Genomic DNA, 24,479 nt, shown 5'->3' with positions numbered 1-24,479 from the left:
GCCATCCAGCCATCTCATCCTCTGTCGTCCCCTTCTCCTCCCGCCCCCAATCCCTTCCAGCATCAGTCTTTTCCATTGAGTCAACTCTTCCCATGAGGTGGCCAAAGTACTGGAGTTTCAGCTTTAGCATCATTCCTTCCAAAGAAATCCCAGGGCTGATCTCCTTCAGAATGGACTGGTTGGATCTCCTTGCAGTCCAAGGGACTCTCAAGAGTCTTCTCCAACACCACAGTTCAAAAGCATCAATTCTTTGGTGCTCAGCCTTCTTCACAGTCCAACTCTCACATCCATACATGACCACAGGAAAAACCATAGCCTTGACTAGACGGACCTTTGTTGGCAAAGTAATGTCTCTGCTTTTCAATATGCTATCTAGGTTGGACATAACTTTCCTTCCAAGGAGTAAGTGTCTTTTAATTTCATGGCTGCAGTCACCATCTGCAGTGATTTTGGAGCCCAGAAAAATAAAATCTGACACTGTTTCCACTGTTTCCCCATCTATTTCCCATGAACTGATGGGACCAGATGCCATGATCTTTGTTTTCTGAATGTTGAGCTTTAAGCCAACTTTTTCACTCTCCTCTTTCACCTTCATCAAGAGGAAATGCAAATTAAAACTATTATGAGATACAACCACAGGCTTATTAGAATGGCTAAAATTTTGAAGTCTGACTACATGCTTGTAAGAATGTGAAAGAACTAGAAGTCTCATACAGTGCTGGTGAAAATAAAAAACTGTACAATCACTTTGAAAAAACAGTTTGTTTCTTAAATGTCCACTTACCATATGATCCAGTCATTTCACTCCTATGTATTTACCACCCCCAAATTAAAGCATTTGTATGTAAGACTTCTACACAAATCCTCATGGTAGTTTTATTTATAATATCCCTCCCACCCCCACCATAGAAAACCCACTTGTCCATCAACAGGTGAATATTTAAACATACAATACAACGTGTGTTTTCAACAGACTACCACTATACAGTAAAAAGTAATGAACTATTTGATAAATAACACAACATAGACAAATCTAAAAATAATTTTTTTTCCCTGAACAAAAGCTGCCAGGCCAAGGAAAAAAGAGTGAAAACTGTATGATACCATTTCTATAAAATTCCAGAAAATACAAACTATAGTTACTGAAAGCAGATGAATCATTTCCTGGGGTGGGAAGAAGGAAGGGAAGGATGGAGGTATTCTAACAGGACAGAGGAAAACCTTTGAGAGTGATGCATATATTCATTGCCTTGACTTTGATAATGGTTTCATGTATATATATACATATGTCAAAATTTGTCAAAATACACACTTTATGTGCAGCTTACTGTATGCCAACTACTCCTCAATAATGCTATTTTTAAAAATTAGAGACAGTGTAGTGGGGTATTAGGCAAAAAAGGGTTTGGCATTCACCACCAATACCACTAACCCCACTGGCATTTACTCTGTAACTCACTTCACTTTTAGCCATTTACGTTTTTCATTTCATCAGCCGAAGTGCTGAAATAGGGGGAATATGGGAAAGGTGTTAGAGAACAGTTCTTGGGATTGGCATGTCACTTGTTTGAGTTAAGACGGGCATAGGCAACAAACCGCTCCATAGTACCAGTATATACTTATATCCACTGATTTTTACTTGTAATTGGGGAAGATGAGAGCAGTTGGGTTGAGCTTAGGAATCAAGAAGGAGAGAAAGGACAATGAAGACGTGGAAAGGGTTGGCGCACACTGAACCCCACTGGGTCCCTTGTCCTTGGGTTGGCCTGGCGATTAGGGTCAGTGGCTGGAGAAGCTCTTCTACGGTGAGATTTTGTGTACAAATACTATTGCTTTAAAGTCTAGATACACAATATGTGGTATGGATTCAGAGAAAATAGGCCCGTTCTGCCCATGTTTGTACAGAATCCAGTGCCTCTTGAGTATTCTGATAACTCTGGGCTCAAGGATAACTGGAGGGATAACACCCTTGGCACAGATGGTGGCATCGTAATCACGGGCAATGTCAACAGTGGTGGTGGTGAGATTCTTTGGACATGACTGAGCGACTGAACTGAACTGAGAGCTTTGGGGGCTGAGTCAAAAGAACCCACATACTGACAACTGTAGCTAACAGTCATGTCTAAGCACATATATGAGGACTTCTTGGAGGCTTCCAGAAAATTTTGCGACGGACTGATAGAGGTTTTGTGAGTAGAAGGTAGAATAAGAATAAGACCTTAAATTATTTATGTTAATGTGATTTCTTTTAAAGCCATAGAGTCAAAATTTCTGTTAATATTAAAGTTATACACTATTAACCTGGGCTGAAGTAAGGAGCTAGGAAAAAAGAAGGGAGATAAAAAGGACAATTCATTGTGGTTTTTCCCATATACTGTCTTGCTTTCTGCTTCATTTTATGCTTTTCCATCAACCACCTTTCCCTTGCTGTCATAATTATGGATCATGTTGGCTTACTGCCAAGAAATAATGGCATCAGTTACATAGCATCACCAGACATGAATCTGAACAAACTCTGGGAGATGGCGAAGGACAGGGGAGCCTGGTGTGCTGGAGTCCATGGGGTCACAAAGAGTCGGACACAACTTATTGACTGAACAGCCACCACAACAAAGGTTAACATGGGCCATTTCTTGACTAAGAAAATTCACTGAATGGTCCTCTTGCAGACAGTCCAGTTTAGAAATGTAAAAACCTTGTAAAAGAAAACGCAATATATGCTGGCTCCCATTTTAATCTGATCTCTCTTTTCTTCTAAGAAGAACAAATGCCAGGGAGGTAAGGGTCATAATAGACAATATTGAGATTCTAGTGATCACACGCCAACTAGGAAGCCATGGTATTCAGTTTCTAAGCCCTGGGTGTGTTGCTGCTGTTTACTTGAATCTGGGGAAGCACTGAAGTTTGAAAAAAGCTACCAGTACACCTGATTCCTCTCTTCAGTTCATAGCCACTGCTTTTGAGATTTACCTACATCTCAGTAAACAATGTAAAGCATCTTAATGTACATACTTTTACTATAATATATACATTAAGTATGTATCATAGTATATATCATAGCAAATATGCTTAGTGCAGCAAACCTTGAAAATATGGTAAAGCTTGGCTACCAGGAAGTTCACATGTAGATATAACGTTCAATTGCAGAAACCTAGTTTCCCCAAATTCTTGGTATATTTATCCCTCCTCTTCCTATGTGTGGTTTATGAGCTCTGTTATTTTTGAACTGACTTGTCACATGTCTGATTTTATTTCATGTTGCTCCATATCCTTTTGAGAAAACGTTGTAGACACTGCATCTAAAAGCAAATTAACAAATACGTTCACAGACTTCATTCAGTCTGAACCTAGAATTATTTCAACATTGATTATTATAATTATTCTACTTTACCTCATGCTTTTCAATAATCATTTCATCAAAAATGTTGATATATATATTATCTTTTATTTTAGATAAACTTGAGAAGTTACAATCATGTCCTGGTAAGCTGTAAATAAGAAAACATATTCAGATGTTTAACTGATTTTATAAAATCATTATTCATAGAGGACTATAAAATTACCTGTTTTATTTTCTTTTTTAAAGTGTAAGTTAAGAAAACCTATGTGTTTTCAAGATGACTTTCATTAGACTCAATATCAAAAAATCTATAGACAATAAATCCTGGAAAAGATGTAGAAAAAAAGGAACCCTCCTACACTGTTGGTGGGAGTGCAAATTGGTACAGCCACTATGGAGAGCGGTATGGAGGTTCCTTAAAAATCAAAAATAGATTTGCCATATGACCCAGCAATCCCACTTATGGGCACATACCCATGTGTGCGCACACACTAAGTTTCTTCAGTCATGTCCAACTCTTTGTGACCCTACAGAATGTAACCCACCAGGCTCCTCTGTTCATGAGATTCTCCAGGCAAGAATACTGGAGTGAGTATCAGTTCAGTTCTTCACTCGTGTCTGACTCTTTGCAACCCCATGGACTCCAGCACACCGGGCTTCCCTGTCCATCACGAAGTCCTTGAGTTTACTCAAACTCGTGTCTATTGCGTTGGTGATACCATCCAACCATCTCATCCTCTGTCGTCCCCTTCTCCTCCTACCTTCAATCTTTCCCAGCATCAGGGTCTTTTCCAATGAGTCAGTTCTTTGCATCAGGTGGCCAAAGTATTGGAGCTTCAGCTTCATCATCAGTCTTTCCAATGAATATTCAGGATTGATTTCCTTTAGGATGGACTGGTTGGATCTACTTGCAGTCCAAAGGACTCTCAAGAGTCTTCTCCAACACCACAGTTCAAAAGCATCAATTCTTCAGTGCTCAAGTTTCTTTATAGTCCAACTCTCACATCCATACATGACTACTGGAAAAACCATAGCTTTGACTAGATGGACCTTGGGAAAATAATGTCTCTGTTGGGAAAGTAATGTCTCTGCTTTTTAATATGCTGTCTAGGTTTGTCATAACTTTCCTTCCAAGGAGCAAGCGTCTTTTAATTTCATGGCTATAGTCAGCATCTGCAGTGATTGTGGAGCCCACTAAAATAAAGTCTCTCACCATTTCCATTGTTTCCCCATCTATTTGCCATGAAGTGATGGGACCAGATGCTATGATCTTGGTTTTCTGAGTGTTGAATTTTAAGCCAACTTGTTCACTCTCCTCTTTCATTTTCATCAAGAGGCTCTTTAGTTCTTCTTTGTTTTCTGCCATAAGGGTGGTGTCTGCATATCTGAGGTTATTGGTATTTCTCCCAGAAATCTTGATTTCAACTTGTGCTTCATCCAGCCCAGCATTTTGCATGATGTACTCTGCATATAAGTTAAATAAGCAGGGTGACAATATACAGCCTTGATGGACTCCTTTCCCTATTTGGAACCAGTCTGTTGTTCCATGTCCAGTTCTAATTGTTGCTTCTTGACCTGCATACAGATTTCTCAGGAGGCAGGTAAGGTGGTCTGGTATTCCCATCTCTTTCAGAATTTTCCAGTTTGTTGTAATCCACACAGTCAAAGGCTTTGGCATAGTCAATAAAGCAAAAGTAGATGTTTTTCTGGAACTCTCTTGCTTTTTTGATGATCCAACGGATGTTGGCAATTTGATCTCTGGTTCCTATGCCTCTTCTAAATCCAGCGTGAACATCTAGAAGTTCATGATTCATGTAAAGTTGAAGCCTAGCTTGGAGAATTTTGAGCATTACTTTGTTAGCGTGTGAGATGAGTACAATTGTGTGGTAGTTTGAGCATTCTTTGGCATTGCCTTACTTTGGGATTAGAATGAAAACTGACCTTTTCCAGTCCTATGGCCACTGCTGAGTTTTCCAGATTTGCTGGCATATTGTGTGCAGCACTTTCACAGCATCATCTTTTAGGATCTGAAATAGTTCAACTGGAATTTCATCACCTCCACTAGTTTTGTTCATAGTGATGCCTCCTAAGGCCCACTTGACTTTGCATTCCAGGATGTCTGGCTCTAGGTGAGTGATCACACCATCATGGTTATCTGAGTCATGAAGATCTTTTTTGCATAGTTCTTCGTGTATTGTTGCTACCTCTTCTTAATATCTTATGCTTCTGTTAGGTCCATACCATATCTGTCCTCTATTGCACTCATCTTTGCATGAAATGTTCCCTTGGTATCTCTAATTTTCTTGAAGAGATTTCTAGTCTTCCCCATTCTATTGTTTTCCTCTATTTCTTTGCATTGATCACTGAAGGAGGTTTTCCTGTCTCTCCTTGCTATTCTTGACAAAACCCTTAGAACATACAAGGCTTCCCAGGTGGCACTAGTGGTAAAAAATCTACCTGTACTGCAGGAGATGTGGGAGACACAAGTTCAACCCCTGGGTCAGGAAGATCCCCTGAAGGAGGGCATGGCAACTCACTCCAGTATTCTTGCCTGGAGAAATCCCATGGACAGAGGAGCCTGGTGGGCTATAGTCCATAGGGTCACAAACAGCTGGACATGACTGAAGCAACTGAGTACACACGCATAGAATGTACAACACAAAGAATGAATTCTAATGTAAATTGTGGACTTTGTCTCATAATATGGTCCGTTTCATAAGAAATGTACCGCACTGACACTTAGGGAAGCTGTGTGTGTGTGTGTGTGTGTGTGTTGAAGGGAGAGGATATGTAAGAATTCTTCTTTCTGCTCAATTTTACTAGGAATCTAAACTCTCTAAAAATGATAAAGTCTATCAATTTGTTTAAAATGGAAGAAAAAGAAACTCAATCTCATTAGAAATCCAGGAATGTCAATTAAATCACAGTAAGAATATCACTTTAGATCCACCATATTAGAAAAATTAATTTAAAAAATATTAAATATTATTGAAGATGTGGCACAATAGGAACTTATATATTGAGAGTGTATATTGGCACAATCACTTTGGGAAAAAAATTGACATTACATAGTAAAGCTGAAGCAATTCCACTCCTGGATATGGATCCTAGAGCAGAGGGTTTCAAAGTGTCTCCTGACTAGTAGCATCAGTAACACCTGGAACTTGTTAGAAATGGAATTATGTATCAGCCCTACTCTGCTGCTGCTGCTGCTGCTAAGTTGCTTCAGTCGTGTCCGATTCTGTGCGACCCCATAAACGTCAGCCCACAAGGCTCCGCCATCCCTGGGATTCTCCAGGCAAGAACACTGGAGTGGGTTGCCATTTCCTTCTCCAGTGCATGCAAGTGAAAAGTGAAAGTGAAGTTGCTCAGTCATGTCCGACTCCTAGCGCCCCCATGGACACAGCCTACCAGGCTCCTCCATCCATGGGATTTTCCAGGCAAGAGTACTATAGTGGGTTGCCATTGCCTTCTCTGAGCCCTATTCTAGAGCTATTGGATTAGAAACTATGGAGTTGGGCCCAGCAATTTGTTTAAAGAAGCCATACAGGTGATTTCAGTGCACAAAATAGCTTGAGAACTAATGTCTTAAAAAGAAACTCTTAGATGTGTGTTCCAGATAACAAGTACAAGAATGTTCAGAGCAACACTATTCATAATAGCAAAACACTAAAATCAGGCAAATGTGCATCAACAGGGTAAAGAATAAATAAATTATGGAATAATTTAAAGAATAAATAAATTTTAACAGTGGAATACTATAACGAAGTGAAAATGAAGGAAGGAATAGTTATGAATATGGATAAATCTCTAAAAATAATGAAGAATAAAGAAACAGGTTGCAAAAGATAATTCAATTTATATACAGTTGAAAAGCATCCATAAAGAAATAAAACATAGCTAGGGATGAATATCTATGATTTAAAGTCATAAAGAAAGAGAGGGAAGGATAAACACAAGGGTACCACGGTTGTTATCTCTGGGGAGAGAGGAGGGGGATACAGTTAGATATTGGCACAGTGGAGCCTTCAACGTTCCTGGTAACACTCCATTTTTAAAGCTAAATGGTAGATACACAAATATTCATTTTCCCTCAGAACTTATATTTACATATACATTATATAGGGGCTTCCCTGCTGACTCAGTGGTCAAGAATCTGCCTGCAGTGCAGGAGCCACAGGAGACGCGAGTTCAATTCTTGAGTCGGGAAGAGCCCCTGGAGGAGGGCAGGGCAACCCATTCCAGTATTCTTGCCTAGAGAATCCCATGGACAGAGGAGCCTCGTGGGCTACAGTTCACAGGGTCGCAAAGAGTCAGACATGACTGAAGCGAGTTAGCACGCAAGCATACATTATCTATGTAAACACACTTCATAATTTAAAAACTTAAAAATTAAGCCTGTATCAATCATTATTTTTAATAAATGGCTCAAGAAACCAATTCTGTTATTGGTTTATTTTAGAAGTCAAGGAAAAATGGACTCCAACTTACATAAAATCTACTTTAATTTCTTCGTTCCAACATGGATGAGATCCACTGGCAACGCTGGTTTGGTATACAGTGTGCTGAAAGGAAACTTCCACAAAGGGGTGTACAGTATCCTGAAACACATGATAAACCCCGACTAGGTTTTTGTAATATTTTATATAGTTGATAAAAGGTAGAAATTAGTTACTGGCTGATAACTAGATGGTTTGGTTTTTCTAGTTTTTCAAACAACCATTATTTACTCATTCATTCATTCAATTAAGATTTCATCCTATTTAATATCAGGTATGATTTTTCTAGGATTCAAAAATACATGGATATCGGTAAAGATTTTTATCTTAAGTCTCTCAGGAGAAAACAAAGGACAGTTAAGCAAATAATGGCAATGAAACAAAAGAAATATATTCAGGATATAACAGTTACTCAGGAGAGAGAATGATTAAACTTTGGGGGGTGAGGACAAAGAGAACTTCATAGAGAACACATAGCGTGGGCTTGAGCTTTGAAACATTAAATAGTAGTTCATGTGGCCAGTAACACATGAACATGAAGTGTGGTGGCCATTCCAGGCAAAAGAAAGGGCAAGAATGGAGGACTGCTAGAACGCAGTAGTGTATATGACACTGCTGTGGGGTGGAGGGAAATGTGGCTGACTGATTGGTAGATAACAACCAGATAAATACAGATTTTGGTATACTTTCTAAGGAGCTTGCATTTTATGCTATAGACCCTGAGGGCAGGGTAGTAGAGAATGAAATGGTTAGAATTACATTTTGTAAACAGCACCATCACTATGTTATGGAGAGTAAACTAGAAGCCCAAGAGAGTAGCCCCAGTTAGGGGCCAGTTGCAATTCAGGGAAAATATGATCAAAACTGCACTTTAGAGAAGTGTTAAATACTTATCTCATTTAAGAGTTCATCTGAGGCTAATGATTTGATTGTTTCTTTATGTCTGAGGCGAGACATGGATGATATCAAATAAGTAGGCATATCCAAGGACCTTCAGGAAAAACAAAATAGAGACATACATTTTAATTAACTTCAATATTTGTTTTGGTGCGAGTAGGTGTGTTTTTGCTTATGCTTCTGTGCTGTGTTGTTGGGTTTCTGCTTATGCTTATAGAGATAGATAAGACAGTTACCCTGGATCTTACAGTTTGCTTTGGGTCTTCATATCATAGGGGGTTAGAGATAAATATGTGACAATCACTGCTCTGAAAGAGTAGCTCCTCAGTGCTGAGCTATGGATGGGAACCAGTCTGTGGCAAAGTCTTCACTGATCCTCAGCAAAAAGGGAAAAATAGGGTAGGTAATACTTTGAGTTATATTATTTCTATTTTTGGTGTTATAGTATTCTTTCTTTTACAGATTAATTATTGCAGAAAGTGAAAGTCACTCAGTCATGTCCGACTCTTTGTAACCCCATGGACTATACACTCATGGAATTCTCCAGGCCAGAATACTGGAGTGGGTAGCCTTTCCCTTCTCCAGGGAATCTCCTCAACCCAGGAACTGAACCCAGGTCTCCCCCATTGTAGGTGGATTCTTTACTAGCTGAGCCACAAGGGAAGCCCAATAAGCCCAATTATTGTAAAAAATGGTAGTAATTTTAAAATGTCCTTATTTCACAAAACAGCCTTGAAATGTGCATTTGTTTTGAGAATATCAAGTGTATCATAAATAAAATCATATTTACAAAACACAGGCAAAATCTTGAAGAGGTTTTAACTGTAGATTAGTAGCTAGTAAGCAAAATGTTTCTCATAGGTAAAATTCACGGGATAAACATAAAATACGAAAGTAGAGCACACCTGTGTTAAATGTAGATAGAGAGGGACACTCAGTATCCCTTAGGTACCTGGGTATGAAACAGTCACAATATATAGATTATATATGAGATTAAATATATGACACTTGATATTGAGGATATACTAAATATTCAGGATGACTTCATTTGACCATTCTGACCCCACATATCCTCTGCCCAAGAAACATCAATAAAACACATCATTCTGCGTGCCTGCAAAAGAGATGGTAAGATCTGATTTTTATAGAAGTCACATAAAATGACAAGTCCAAAATGGAGCCTATTCTCTCCTGTATTCTACTATTCTACTTCCAACACTGTGAGTGGACAGTATAATTGGCAATAGCTGCTTAAGTTTTCAAAATAGGGAATATGGACAGAAGGCATTTATTTAATAAAGCACCCAAAAATATACATGTTAAAGATACTTCAGGCATCTCAAACTTCTGCAAACTTTTACTACATAGAAATGACAGTTAAGTTTGACTATTCAAATGAAGATTTCAACTCTTATTCAGCTTTTGTATGTAGAGCATCAATAAAGTACAAAGTTTTATTAAAAAGACAGTTTAGAAATTTACATTTAAGACATTTTTTGTAACTCCAATAATTGGTGCAATTGCCTTACCTATTAACTGTTGTTTTCCTTGTAGGAATATTATAAGCTCTCAGTATTCTGATAAGAATCTTAATATCTCTATCACAGATAGTCTGTACTGCCACTTTTTTCCTTTCTTTCCTCTGAGGCTTTAACTTTCTTCGTTGTTCAAGAAGCTTACAAACTGCATATGTCAACTGGCTAAAAAGTGGTCAATCAGATTGATATAAAATAATAAGATTTGAAAGATAACGATTTTTAAAATTTATTATAAATAAAGTCATTATTCTGAACCATGTTCTCTTTACTGTGTAGGGGAGACAGAGTTGTCTTAGATCCAAGAAAATAATCTTTTTTGGAGTGTGGAAGGGATTCTGAGTTTTAAGAGAGCATCTGATTGCTCCATGTTCTTTGGGTATATGGTCCAAGAAGAGATAGGGCATGGAGACGTAATCCCATGAAACATGATGTTATTTCAAAAGATTATTCATTTTTTAGGAATCATTCTCTTGATCATTTTCTACATAGTTCTGAGTAGGAGTTAGTTATAAGTGCTGCAACTCCTGGCAACACAAACCTTTATGGAACCTACATGGAAACACAAAGTTATATGGAATTATAACTTTATGGTCACACTTGTTTTCCTCTAAAGACTGAAAATAAAAACTTCAGACTACCCTACAAAGTTACAGTCATCAAAACAGCATGGCACAAAAAAAAAAGCATAGTATTGGCACAAAAATAGAAATGCAGATCAATGAAACAGGACAGAAAGCCCAGAAATAAATGCATGTACTTATGGTCAATTAATCTAAGGAGCAAGACTATATACAATGAAGGAAAGACAGTCTCTTCAGTAAAGGGTGCTGGGAAAACTGAACAGCTACAAGCAAAAAATGATATTAGAACATTCTTTGACATCATACACAAAAATAAATTCAAAATGGATTAAAGACCTAAATGTATGACTGTACACTATAAAACTCTTAGAGGAAAACACAGGCAGAACACTCTCATCTTTTTCAATCCCTCTCTCAGAGTAATGGAAATGGAAAAACAAAAATAAACAAATGAGACCTAATTAAACTCAAAAGTTTTTACACAGCAGAGGAAACAATAAACTAAATGAAAAGACAGTTCACAGATTGGGAAAAATATTTGCAAATGATGTGACCAAGGGATTAGTCTCCAAAATTTATAAACAGCTCATGATGCTTAACATCGTCAAAACAAACAACTCTATCAAAAAAGGGGCAGAAGACTTAAACAGACATTTTCACCAAAGAAGACATATAGATGACCAAGAAGCACATGAAAAGATGTTCAACACTGCTAATTATTAGAGAAATGCAAATCAAAACTGCAAGAAGATATCACCTCACACCAGACAAAATGGCTATCATCAAAAAACCCACAAACTATAAACACTGGAGAGGGTGGGAAAAGAGAACCCTCCTACACTGTCGGTGGGAATGTAAATTTGTGAAGCCACTATGGAGAACAGTCTGGAGGTTCCTTAAGAAACTAAAAACAGAGCTACCATATCATCCTGTAACCTCACTCCTGGGCATGTATCCAGAGAAATACATGGTCTGAAAGGGAACATGCACCCCAGTACTCATTGCAGTGTGTTTACAATAGCCAAGACATGGAAGCAGCCTAAATGTCCATATATAGGAGAATGGATTAAGAAGATGTGGCATATATATATATATATATATATATACACACATACATACATACATATATATGTTTCTTAATATATATATAATGGAATATTACTCAGCTATTGAAAAGAATGAAATAAGGCCATTTGTAGCAACATGGATTGACTTAGAGACTGTCATATTGAGGAAAGTAAGTCAGAGAAAGAAATGTTGTGTAATATCATTTATATGTGGAATCCAAAAAAAGATACAAATGAACTTATTTACAAAACAGAAACAGACTCATAGACTTAGAGAACAAACTTATGGTTACCAGCCGGGAAGGGTTGAGGGACAGTTAGGGAGTTTGGGATAGACATGTACACACTGTTATATTTTAAATGGATAAGCAATAAGGACCTACTGTACAGCAAAGGGAACCCTGCTCAATATTCTATAACAACCTAATTAGGAAGAGAATTTGAAAAACAATAGGTACATGTATGTGTCTAACTGAATCACTTTGTTGTACGCCTGAAACTAACACAACATTGTTAATCACCTGTACTCCAATGTAAGATGAAAAGTTAAAAAATAAGTTTTCATCATTGACACACTCACATCACGGTCAGTTCGGTTCAGTCACTCAGTCGTGCCTGACTCTTTGCAGTCCCCATGGCCTGCAGCGTGCCAGGCTTCCCGGTCCATCACCACACACACCGCTATATATGACTACTAAATATGAAATAGATAACTAATAAGGACCTATGGATAGTACAGGGAACTCTACTAAACACTCTGTAATGGCCTATATGGGGAAATAATCTAAAAAAGAGTGGATATACGTATATGTATAACAGATTCACTTTGCTGTACAGCAGAAATTAGCACAACATTGTAAATCAACTATACCCCAATAAATTTTTTTTTTAAATACGTTTTCATTTAAAAACACTTGCTCATAGAAGAATTACTTCAAGGTATATTTTAGAATGGAAACCCCTCCCCCCAAATATATCTCAGCATCCTAAACCAATTAAAACCTTCTTGTTAATACTGAGAATCTGCAAGTGGCCCTAGAGTGGTTTCCCAGATATGTAGCATCCCTACTTCCTGTTCCTACCCTTAAGTCTCACAGATAGGACAGTATGAGAATTGAGTTCCTTCAGCAAAAGGCTCCCCCTCAGCTGCTTGTGGATCACAGAGTGCTTATGTCAGTCCTTGCTGAGGATTCAGTTTTGAAAGGGGGAGATTATAGGCTTAGAGCATGGTGCTACCACCAATGATTTTTCCAGAATCAGTCCCAGGACAGGGAGATCTGAGAGCAAAACTAATTTGGGACAAAGGTGTTTTGCTTTCTTTTTTTTCTTGCCACAAGGAGAGGGTTAAAAACTAAAATACTATACAATTGAAAATATAAATCATACAGATATGTCCAAAATGGAATTTTTAAATTATTAAAAATATTTAAATCACTATATTTCATTTTATGCTTTGTAACTGGATTTTGACATTAATATAAAAAGAGAACTTATTTGAGGACTCTGAAGGAACTAGCTTATAGCTTTATATTTCAGACTTAAATAATAATAATTTTAATATATACCTTGCGGATACAATTTCTTCATAATCAGCCACAATATCTGATAAGTTAAATTTGCTAACTTTGACAATTCTTCTCATTACCAACCTTCTCATCTACAAAAAATATTTTTAAGAAATAAAGAGTTCATATTTTAAGATTAAGTATACACAATGCTACTGGTGTCACTCTTTTGTTACTCTTACTTTTTGTAAGTAAGGAATGGGAAGGGGAATTAGATAACTGAAAGTATGGTTCGGTTTTCTACCATTATCAAAATCATTCCTAACACTCTCATTATGACCCTCTCATCTCTTTTTCAACCTAACTCAGAGTATTCACATAGACAGAATCAGTCTTCACCAAAGAAGATGATTACCTGTGAATGTGTTTTTACAGCAGTCAGTTGTATTCACACAAATCTTGATCCACAAAGAAATGTGATCACATTTCTGTATGTCCTTGGAGTTCATCCTATTCTGACCTTAAGTTCTCATTCTGTCTGCTTGGTTAGATATCCAGTGCTTCAACAGAGCCATTCCCCTAAGCCTATGCTGCTTGTAGAACCCACAGAAATTGGTTCCTCTAAGGACTCTGAAATTCTATATAGTCTAAGGACATTCCTCCCTTTCTACTCTAATCCCATCCTTCACGTCAGGTGTAGACTTTTAGAAATGAAACCAGGAAGAAGCGTGTCTCGAGGCCAATTTCTGCTTTCTGTCCTGCCACAAATCATCCTGGAGATAATTGTGTATATGTGCATGTGTGCTAAGTCGCTTCACTTGTGTCTGACTCTTTACGACCCTATGGACTGTAGCCCACCAGGCTCCTGTGTCCACGGGATTTCTAGGCAGGAATACTGGAATGGGTTGCCATGCTCTCCTCCAGGTGATCTTCCCAACGCAGGGATCGAACCTGCATCTCTTACCTTTCCTGCATTGGCAGAAGGGTTCTTTACCACTAGCACCACCTCGGAAGCTCAACCTAGAGACTAGTGATCTGCTTAAATTATATAGGAAAATGAGGTGGTAGAATGGGAAAAACAGAATTCCTAAGAATTACTCTGCTGTGTGTGTGTGTGTGTGTGTGTGTGTGTGTGTTACTCTCTTTGTGACCCCATGGGCTGTAGCTCACCATGCTCCTCTGTCTATGGAATTTCCCAGGCAAGAATACCGGAGTAGTTTGCCATTCCCTTCTCCAGGGGATCTTCCCAACCCAGGGATTGAACACAGGTCTCCTCCATTGCAGGCAGGTTCTTTCCCGTCTGAGCCAGCAGGGAAGCCTGTATGGGCAACAAACTGCTTGCTTTGAAGGTGAACCACATCCCTCTCCCCTCTGACCCCATTATTGTGCTGGAGCCCTCCCTTCCTTCTCTTTCTTTCCCTTCTCCCACCCCTTCTCTCATTCTCTCTCTCTCCTTTGCTCCACTGGCGACACACAGACTGAGCTCCTTGCTGTTCCTGCCCCAGGCTACGCATATTCCTTTCTCAGTTTTCACATGTGGTTCCATCAGCCTGCGATGTTCTTCGCCCATGAAAACTCTAACTTTTTGGAGCTTCAACTCCAGCTCCCTCAGCTTTCAGGTCTTTCGTTGGTGTTACCTACTCAGGGGCTTTCCTTGACTATCTTGTTTAAAATTGTACCCCACATCCCCCCGCCCCCCCCCCCACACACACCTGTGCTCTTTTCCAACTTTACTTGTTAGAGCACATATCACAATCTAATACACTAATATTTTGTTCATTATCTGACTTCTCCCACTAGAATGACTAGGAGGTCAAGGATTTTAGTCTCTTTTGTTTACTGCTGTAATTTCAATCTCTAGTATAATGCTTGATTAACAGCAGATGCTCATTAAGTATTTATTGAGTAAATTAATGGAAGGGACAAATTGAGGAGAGCTACAGGCCTCTTAGACACAAATATTTCAGCAAAACTTTATCTAGCAATCCACGAGACTGCTGGGACTTTACTGCTCCAACCCTGGCCTCAGGTACCACTGACCCCAGTAACATAGTAGGGAGTTTAACCCATATAACTCACAATCAGATTTAAACACCCATGGCCCTATGAGGCCTCCAATGTCAAACCACAATTCCAGCACCTATAATTAGAGTCAGTATCCTTCAACTTGTGTGTGAAACTATCTCCGGATAACAAAAAAGTCTTCACAAGGAACTGAAACACAATCACAAAATGTTCTTGACACTCCTTTGCAGGATCCTGCATGAAGTTCCAGAATCCTCAGACACTTGTGCTCTTACCACCTTCCTGATCCTCTGCTCCCTCCTGGGCTTCCTTATCCATCAAAAAGAAGAGAAGGGATGAGTAGGGTATGTGTTCCCTTTCTTATAGGAATACCTCTTTATTTCCTAAGACATAAATCTCATTATTAAATCACCTCTCAACTCTTTTTAAAAGAAATACGGAGCTGGTAGGGCTTTCCAGGTGGTGCTAATGGTAAAGAACCCGCCAGCCAATGCAGGAGACATAAGAGATGCGGGTTCAATCCCTGGGTCAGGAAGATCCCCTGGAGGAGGGCATGGCAACCCACTAGAGTATTCTTCCCTAGAGTCCCATGGACAGAGGAGCCTGGTGAGCTACACCCCACAGGGTCACAAAGAGTCGGACACAACTGAAGTGACTTGGCACACACACATGGAGTTAATAAAGACAGTGTAGGAGGGGCAAGGGTGAGTGGGAGAAAACACCTGCCAATGATAAACAGGAAGTACTGAAACAGACTAGGATAGCTACAGAGGTCTGCATTTCCAGCATGCTCTCAGCGAACAGGGTACAAACTAGCACAGCACTTGCAGTTTTATCATTTTACTTCAGAAGAAAAGCAAGGCAGGCATTTTTATTGTCTGTTTTTATAAAACAATAAAGCAGGACTCAGTGCATAGATTACTCGCCCAAAGACAAATGGGGAGGTCAGAACAGGTCTGCACATACCTGCCTAGGCCTCATCTAGTCACACAAGGTCACTTCTCTCATGTCTTTACGAGGTATTTGGTGTGTATCTCTTAGATCTTTCCATGGCTCTCTGCTTTCAAGTTATCTTGAAAGGCTTCTCTGGTCCTCTATAGCAAGGGCTATCAATTCTACTCTTGCAGAAATCTTAGAAATCTCCTCAGCCTTGTGGTTTTATTCCTAACCTCATTAACTGCTCAAACGTGTCTCAACATTTCCTGAGTGAAGAGCACAGTGCTGGGCATCATGGATCTGTAGATATAGTCCCTGTGCTCTGGAAGCTTAGTGTGGAAGGATGAGGGGTCAGTGCAAAGAAATCAGGAGTGAATTTGATTGAGGGGTTCCACCTCAAACCTGGTTTAGGCTTTGGCAGGGTGTTCTGTAAATATCTGAAGCATGTCTTTCTCTACTATTTTCTGTCTCCTAGCAGGTCCTCCATCTATTGTCCACTGAACTGCTGTGGTGTGTGGCATTATGAGTTGTTAATAAAACTAGGGAATCCAACAAAATGCTGCTGTATTTCTCAAGGTGAATTTTCAGGGTCAAGAAGAGATGGGTGTAAACAGAAAAAGTTGGAATATTCTCTAATAATGAGTTTGCTGTCAACTGAAGTAACTGTTGCATCAATAATACATGTCAACTGTGCACATTTACAGATGGTCAGTAACTAACTCTGAAAAAGAAGTCTGAATGGAACAGAAAACCCCTTAGTGATCAGAAAGAGGTGAGGAGCAACCAGGTCTGCCCGTCTGACTCTCTGGGAAGAGTATAGTACTATGCTATGCATCCAGCAGACTAGTTTTCACAAAAGTAAATTCAAACACACTGACAATGTTATTTTGTTGTTGTTACCTTTTTCAGAAAATTGGCAGAATTAATCCTTTGTGCAGTAATAGAATTCACATCTGAAATGGACAAATCCTTTTCTATCTGACTTTCATATTCCTGTAAGTAGAGAAATTAAATTAGTTTCACTTTTTTTTTGGCCATGCCATGCAACATGCAGGATCTTAGTTCCCCAACCAAGGATCGAAGCCGTGCCCCCTGCCCGCGAAGTGCAGAATCTTAAACCACTGGACCACCAGGGTAATATCCTAGTTTCACTTCTTGAATGTAACAAAGTTTAGCTATGATATGCTGCAATGAAATATTAACTACTCATTTCAGTTTATGTGTAGGAGATATTGGCAACACTCTGGAATTGGGCGGAGAGAATGTTTCTTTAAGATTCTTCCCTCTGAGAATTAGCGAAGAACCGTTATATTTTGTTTTCTTCTAGGAAGAGTTTCATTCATCTTTTAAAACTAAGTAATGATTGAGGAAAAAAAACTGCAATTGAGAAAATGGTAAGAAGATGTAAAGACAACTGAGAACTATTCTTCATGTGCCTATTTACCTGGTATCATTAGAAACAAAAGAAATGGGAACTATTAACATTAGAGTATATATAATGTTCAAGTTGGTGGGCTTTGGAGGTCATAGTCCTGGATTCAAGTTGGCCCTGACATTTACTAACTGTGTGGTTTGGGGAAAAGTTGATTAACTACTGCAGATCTCAGTTTCCTCTTTTGTAATAATATAATTACTATTAACATGTCACAGGATTGCTGTGAGATTTAGCTAAAACAATATTTATAATGTGTGTGGCATGTAGTAAGTAATCAAAATATGTTGACCATAATCAATAACTTTAATTTTACATATAGCAGTTGGTATGATTATTTGTCAGGATGCCTCATTTATATAATTTAAAATAAATCCACATCTATTACATCTGCATGTCTGGGATACGTTCCTAAAGCACATAAAAATTATTTTATATTTTAGAGAACATTAAAGACACCACAAAAATTATGAAGTATCTTTACAGTAGACAAATTATCTGAAAGTAATTTATTTTCTAATTATCCATAAGAAACCTTGAAATTAATTCTGTTGGCAAGTAACCACTTTTACCTAAGGATATATTATATTATATATATGGATGTGAGAGTTGGACCATAAAAAAGGTTGAGCATTGAAAAACTGATGCTTTTGAATTGTGGTGTTGGAGAAGACTCTTGAGAGTCCCTTGCACAGCAAGGAGATCAAACCAGTCAATCCTAAAGGAAATCAATCCTGAATATTCATTGGAAGGACTGATGCTGAAACTAAAGCTCCAATACTTTGGCCACCTGATGCGAAGAGCTGACTCATTAGAAAAGATCCTGACGCTGGGAACAATTGAAGGTAGGAGGAGAAAGGGACAACAGAGGATGAGATGGTTGGATGGCATCACCGACTCAATGGATATGAGTTTGAGCAGAGTCTGGGAGATAGTAAAGGACAGGGAAGCCTGGCGTGCTGCAGTCCATGGGGTTGCAAAGAGTCGAACATGACTGAGTGAACGAACAACACTATATTATTTCCCATTATACTGTTTCCCAGGTGGCTCAGTGGTAGAGAATTCACCTGCCAATGTAGGAGATGCAGGTTCCATCCCTGGGTCAGGAAGATACCATGGAGAAAGAAACAGCAACCTACTCCAGTATTCTTGTCTGGGAAATCCCATGGACAGAGGAGCTAGGCAGGCTATAGTCCATGGCATCACAAAAGAGTCAGACATGACTGAGTGACTAAACAAACAAAATATTATATTATTATTTCATATCACTGTATTTTCTTTAAAAAGTATTAAATTGTAAGATTTACTTAAATACTCTGGATGTTAATTTTTATTAACTATTTGAACTGTGGTGTTGGAGAAGACTCGAGAGTCCCTTGGACTGCAGGAGATCCAACCAGTCCATTCTGAAGGAGATCAGCCCTGGGATTTCTTTGGAAGGAATGATGCTAAAGCTGAAACTCCAGTACTTTGGCCACCTCATGCGAAGAGTTGACTCATTGGAAAAGACTCTGATGCTGGGAGGGATTGGGGGCAGGAGGAGAAGGAGACGACAGAGGATGAGATGGCTGGATGGCATCACTGACTCGATGGACGTGAGTCTGAGTGAACTCCAGGAGTTGGTGATGGACAGGGAGGCCTGGCGTGCTGCGATTCATGGGGTCGAAAAGAGTCGGACACGACTGAGCAACTGAACTGAACTGAACTTACAAATATCTTTTCCTAATTTGTGGGGTTTAAATTTTAATATTATCAAGTTAATTATTCTACTTCTTTATAATTTATGCTTTTTGTGCTTTGTTTAAGAAATACTTTCCTGTCCAAGATTAAGATATCCATTTAAAGTTTTGCATTTCAAAGCAGAAGTAGAGACACAGATGTAGAGAGCAAATGTATGGATACCAAGGAGGGAAGTGGGGTGAGGGGAGGAATTGGGAGACTGGGATTGACATATATATGCTATGGATGCTATGTATAAAATAGATAACTAATGAGACTCTGCTGTATAGCACAGGGAACTCTACTTGATGCTCTGTTGTCACCTGAATGGGGAGGAAATCCCACAAAGAGGGGATATATGTATACGTATAGCCGATTCACTTTGCTGTACAGTAGAAACACAATACTGTAAAGTATTTTAAAAATTAATTTAAAAAATGGAGTTTCGGATTTCATGGGTAATCTTCATTACACATGGTATTTATTTCTCTTGTGAAGTCTGAATCTAATTTTACATCATTCAAAATGTCCTACAATTCTCTCCATTAAGTTTTGTACATGTTTTGTTAAATGTATTCCTGTGTATTTAAGAGTTTTTATTGCTACTGTAAGGTGTATCTTTGCTAAATTACATTTTTAGTGGGTTTTTATTGGTGTATAGAATGTTATTTATTTTTTGTCTCTAATTTTTCCTTAAGTTTTTCAAACATACAGAAAATGAGAAAGGCGGTTAAAATCTATGTACTTAGTCTCTAGGTTAAGTAATTAACATTTTGCCACATTTGTTTAATCTATTTCTTTTCTTTTTTTGGCTAAAATATCTCAGTGTAAATTATAGCATGATGACACTTCACTCTTAAATACTTCAGTATGAATCTCCAAATACTATGGACACATTCACAGTGCCATAATCACAGACAACAAAATTAACAATTTCCCAATATATCTATAATTCAATTATCAATATACTTAATATTCTAATATCCAAATTTTACCAACTGCTGCTGTTTTCCCACCAATCACTGTTCATATTTTTTCAAATTTTTTCCCATTACAAGTTATTACAAGATATGGATAAAGTTCCCTGTGTTATACAGTAGGAACCTGTTGTTTATTGATTTTCTATATGGTAGCTTGTATCTCGGAGAAGGCAATGGCACCCCACTCCAGTACTCTTGCCTGGAAAATCCCATGGACGGAGGAGCCTGGTAGGCTGCAGTCCATGGGGTCGCTAAGAGTCGGACACGACTGAGCAACTTCACTTTCTCTTTTCACTTTCATGCATTGGAGAAGGAAATGGCAACCCACTCCAGTGTTCTTGCCTGGAGAATCCCAGGGACGGGGGAGCCTGGTGGGCTGCCGTCGATGGGGTCACACAGAGTCGGACACGACTGAAGTGACTTAGCATAGCATAGCTTGTATCTGCTAATCTCAAATGCCTAATTTATTCCTCCTCCATTCCCTTTCCCCTTTGGTACCGGTAAATTTGTTTTCTATGTCCATGAGTCTTATTTCTGTTTTTAAAATAAGTTCATTTCTATCTTTTCTTCAGATTCCACAAGTGGTATCATATATATTTTTTTCATTTTATTTTACTGAGAACATGTTTTACATAAGATGGCCAAACGATAGCTTTACACAATTCTAGAAAACCGCTACTGATTACAGCCTGGAAATTCCTAGCAAATCAAGGGATGTACATGTATGAGCACATAAATGCACAGCTCTTTTTTAAGACTTTGAAATGCATTTCCTAAATTGAAGATGGTATCATTTGTCTTTTTCCTTCTGACTTACTACACGATTATCATGTAGTATGATAATCTCTTGATCCACCTATGTTGCTGCAAATGGAATTATTTCATTATTTTTTATGGCCAAGTGTATATATACACTACCACATCTTCTTTATCCATTAGATGCATACTTAGGTTCCTTCCATGCCTTGCTATTATAAATACTGCTGCTATGAACATTGGGACGCATGTATCTTTTTGAATTAAGAGTTTTCTTTGGATATATGCCGAGCAGTGCGACTGCTGGATCATATGGTAACACTATTTTTAGTTTTTTTAAGGAACTTCCATACTGTTCTTCATAGCGACTACACCAATTTACATTCCCACCAACAGTGTAGGAAGGTTCCCTTTTCTCCATACCCTCTCCAGCATTTTCTATTTGTAGACTTGTTAATGATGGCTACTCTGATTGGAGTGAGGTGATACTTCATAGTAGTTTTGATTTGCATTTCTCTAACATATAACAGCCATGAAATTAAAAGACGCTTACTCCTGGGAAAGAAAGTTATTGACCAACCTAGATAGCATATTCAAAAGCAGAGATATTACTTTGCCAACAAAGGTCCGTCTAGTTAAGGCTATGGTTTTTCCAGTGGTCATGTATGGATGTGAGAGTTGGACTGTGAAGAAAGCTGAGCACCGAAGAATTGATGCTTTTGAACTGTGGTGTTGGAGAAGACTCTTGAGAGTCCCTTGGACTGCAAGGAGATCCAACCAGTCCATTCTAAAGGAGATCAGTCCTGGGTGTTCATTGGAAGGAATGATGCTAAAACTGAAACTCCAGTACTTTGGCCACCTCATGCGAAGAGTTGACTCATTGGAAGACTCTGATGCTGGGAGGGATTGGGGGCAGGAGGAGAAGGGGACGACAGAGGATGAGATGGCTGGATGGCATCACTGACTCGATGGACGTGGGTCTGAGTGAACTCTGGGAGTTGGTGATGGACAGGGAGGTCTGGTGCGCTGCGATTCATGGGGTCACAAAGAGTCGGACACGACTGAGCGACTGAACTGAACTGAACATATAACAATATTGAGCATCTGTCTTTTCATGTACTTGTTGGCCACTTGTATGTCTTCTTTGGAGAAATGTCTATTTAAGTCTAAAAATGATGGCTTTTTAAAGGGATCAAAATGTAACAGAAAAACAGCTGCACTTCCTAGCCAGTAGTCCCACATTTCATATTTGTCTGACTGGTTCCTTGTGGTGCTATTTAACTTGTTTCTCTATTCCTTATGTTTCTCATTAAAAAAAACCAAGTCTTAATTTGATTCGGGTAATACATTTTTGACAAGGGTATTTCAAACATGTAGTGCTGTGTATTTCATGTTGTATCACATTAGGAGGCAATAATATCTGCCTGTCCTTTATCAATGTTTTAGTTTCCTATTGCTGCTGGAACAAATTATCACAGATTTAGTGGCTCCAGACAACACAAATTTATTATCTCCGAGTTTTGTAGGTTAGAAGCCTAGATTGTCTCATGATACAAATGGACTTACTTACAGTGGTGTTAGCTATTTATTCCAGGTTTCACAAGGCTAATACCAAGGTTTAGGCCAGCTAGGTTCTCACTAGCAGACTCTGAGAAGAATCTGTTTCTAGGCTTATCTAGATGGTTGGCAGAATCTAATATCTCACGGTTACAGAACTGAGGTCTCATTTCCTCACTGGCTGTGAGTTCAGGCCCACTCTTAGCGTCTAGAGATAGCTCTCCAGTCTTCACAGGTGGACCACTAAATCTCAGAGCCAGCAACTACATGCTGAGTCCCTCTCATGACTGGAATTCCTCTGATTTCTCCTGCTATTGCAAAAGTGATCTTTCTTTTGCTCTTAGTTGGAAAGTTTTCTCTGCTTGTAAAGGCTCATATAATTAAATTAGGTCCACCCAGATAATCGACCACAATCTCCCTATTTTAAGCAAGGTACATTACATTTTCATAGGTTCTGGGCCTCAGGGAGTAGACATCTTTAGGGAGCCATTATTCTGCCTACCACACTTAATAAGATTAAGCTGGATCACTAAGTCAAGGTGGTAACAACTATATTTCTCTATTATAGAGGTACAATTTTCCTTTTAAAATAAAAAAAGTAGCTATTTATTCTTAAAAGTGGGTATCATCTTCAGCAAATTTATTACATGTGCAGGTGGCACTACTGGTAAAGAACCTGCCTGCCAATGCAGGAGACATGAGACACGGGTTCAGTCCCTGGGCTGGGAAGATCTCCTGGAGGACGGCATGGCAACGCACTCCAGTATTCTTGTCTGCAGAATCCCATGGACAGAGGAGCCTGGAGGACTATAGTCCATAAGGGTGCAAAGAGTCGAACACGATTGAAGCTACTTAGCACAGTCAGCATGCACAGTTAGCTGTAGATTCTCTTACGTTTTCCACATAGACAAATGAATTTTCTGCAAACATGGATAGTTTGTGTCTTCTATTCCAATTCTAATTTTCTTCTTTCCTTTCTTCTTTCTGGCTTAATGCATTGGCTCTTACTGGTAGAGATGATAGCAGGCATTTTCAAGTTGTTGAGATTAATGGGAAAACTGATGTTTGGCTACTAAATACAATGTTTGTGTAGGAGTCTATGAGGAAACTGATTTCTAATAGTGATCATTATACCAAACAGTTTCAGAGCCACACAGATAATAAGGCACTGAATCAAATCAAGGGATAGTTTATAAGGAACTGGTTTTCCAGAATGCTGGAAAGCTGGAGACAGAGAATTTGCTCAGGGACACCTAGGCACTGGCTCTATTTCTTCTCTTGAAGGATGATATAGCCTTATTGACCTTGAATTGGGTTCAAGAACTAGAGGAGTCCAACATTTGTAAACATTCCTTTAAATGGAAGTGCATTTACCATGAACATATTAATTTTTCTGGGGTGGTAAGGTAAACCTTGCCTATTTTGTACAGGTTTTTGGTTTGGTTTGTTTTTTGTTTTGTTCTTAGCTCTTGCAAAACCTTACTCTTATGTGGAAAAGTCACAAGAAGTTTAATATTCCCAGACCCCCACCGTAGTACCAGAGTCTAGTAAAAACCAACACAAAATTCGCTGCACTGTCCTGCCCTGTGTTTTGCCCGACTTCCGTATATTTCTGCATTCCTGGCTAATTAACTCTGAAACTCCCTC

General features: G+C 38.8%; 1 protein-coding gene across 10 annotated transcripts in view; it reads right to left on the bottom strand.

Annotated features, from left to right (window-relative positions):
• The window catches only part of CC2D2B (coiled-coil and C2 domain containing 2B), a 106,821-nt gene that overhangs the window by 25,148 nt on the left and 57,194 nt on the right, over positions 1-24,479 (bottom strand). For all 10 annotated transcript variants that reach the window (XM_061402914.1, XM_061402904.1, XM_061402907.1 and 7 more), the window contains 6 exons: positions 17,289-17,381; positions 13,488-13,579; positions 10,266-10,436; positions 8,736-8,830; positions 7,832-7,943; positions 3,392-3,488 (listed from right to left, as the gene is read on the bottom strand). In XM_061402914.1, the coding sequence (XP_061258898.1) occupies positions 3,392-3,488; positions 7,832-7,943; positions 8,736-8,830; positions 10,266-10,436; positions 13,488-13,579; positions 17,289-17,381 (660 nt within the window). The remainder of the gene's footprint in view (positions 1-3,391; positions 3,489-7,831; positions 7,944-8,735; positions 8,831-10,265; positions 10,437-13,487; positions 13,580-17,288; positions 17,382-24,479) is intronic.

Source organism: Bos javanicus, chromosome 26 (genome assembly GCF_032452875.1).
Source record: "Bos javanicus breed banteng chromosome 26, ARS-OSU_banteng_1.0, whole genome shotgun sequence".
Taxonomy (NCBI): domain Eukaryota; kingdom Metazoa; phylum Chordata; class Mammalia; order Artiodactyla; family Bovidae; genus Bos; species Bos javanicus.
This window is presented reverse-complemented; position numbering and strand designations above follow the sequence as displayed.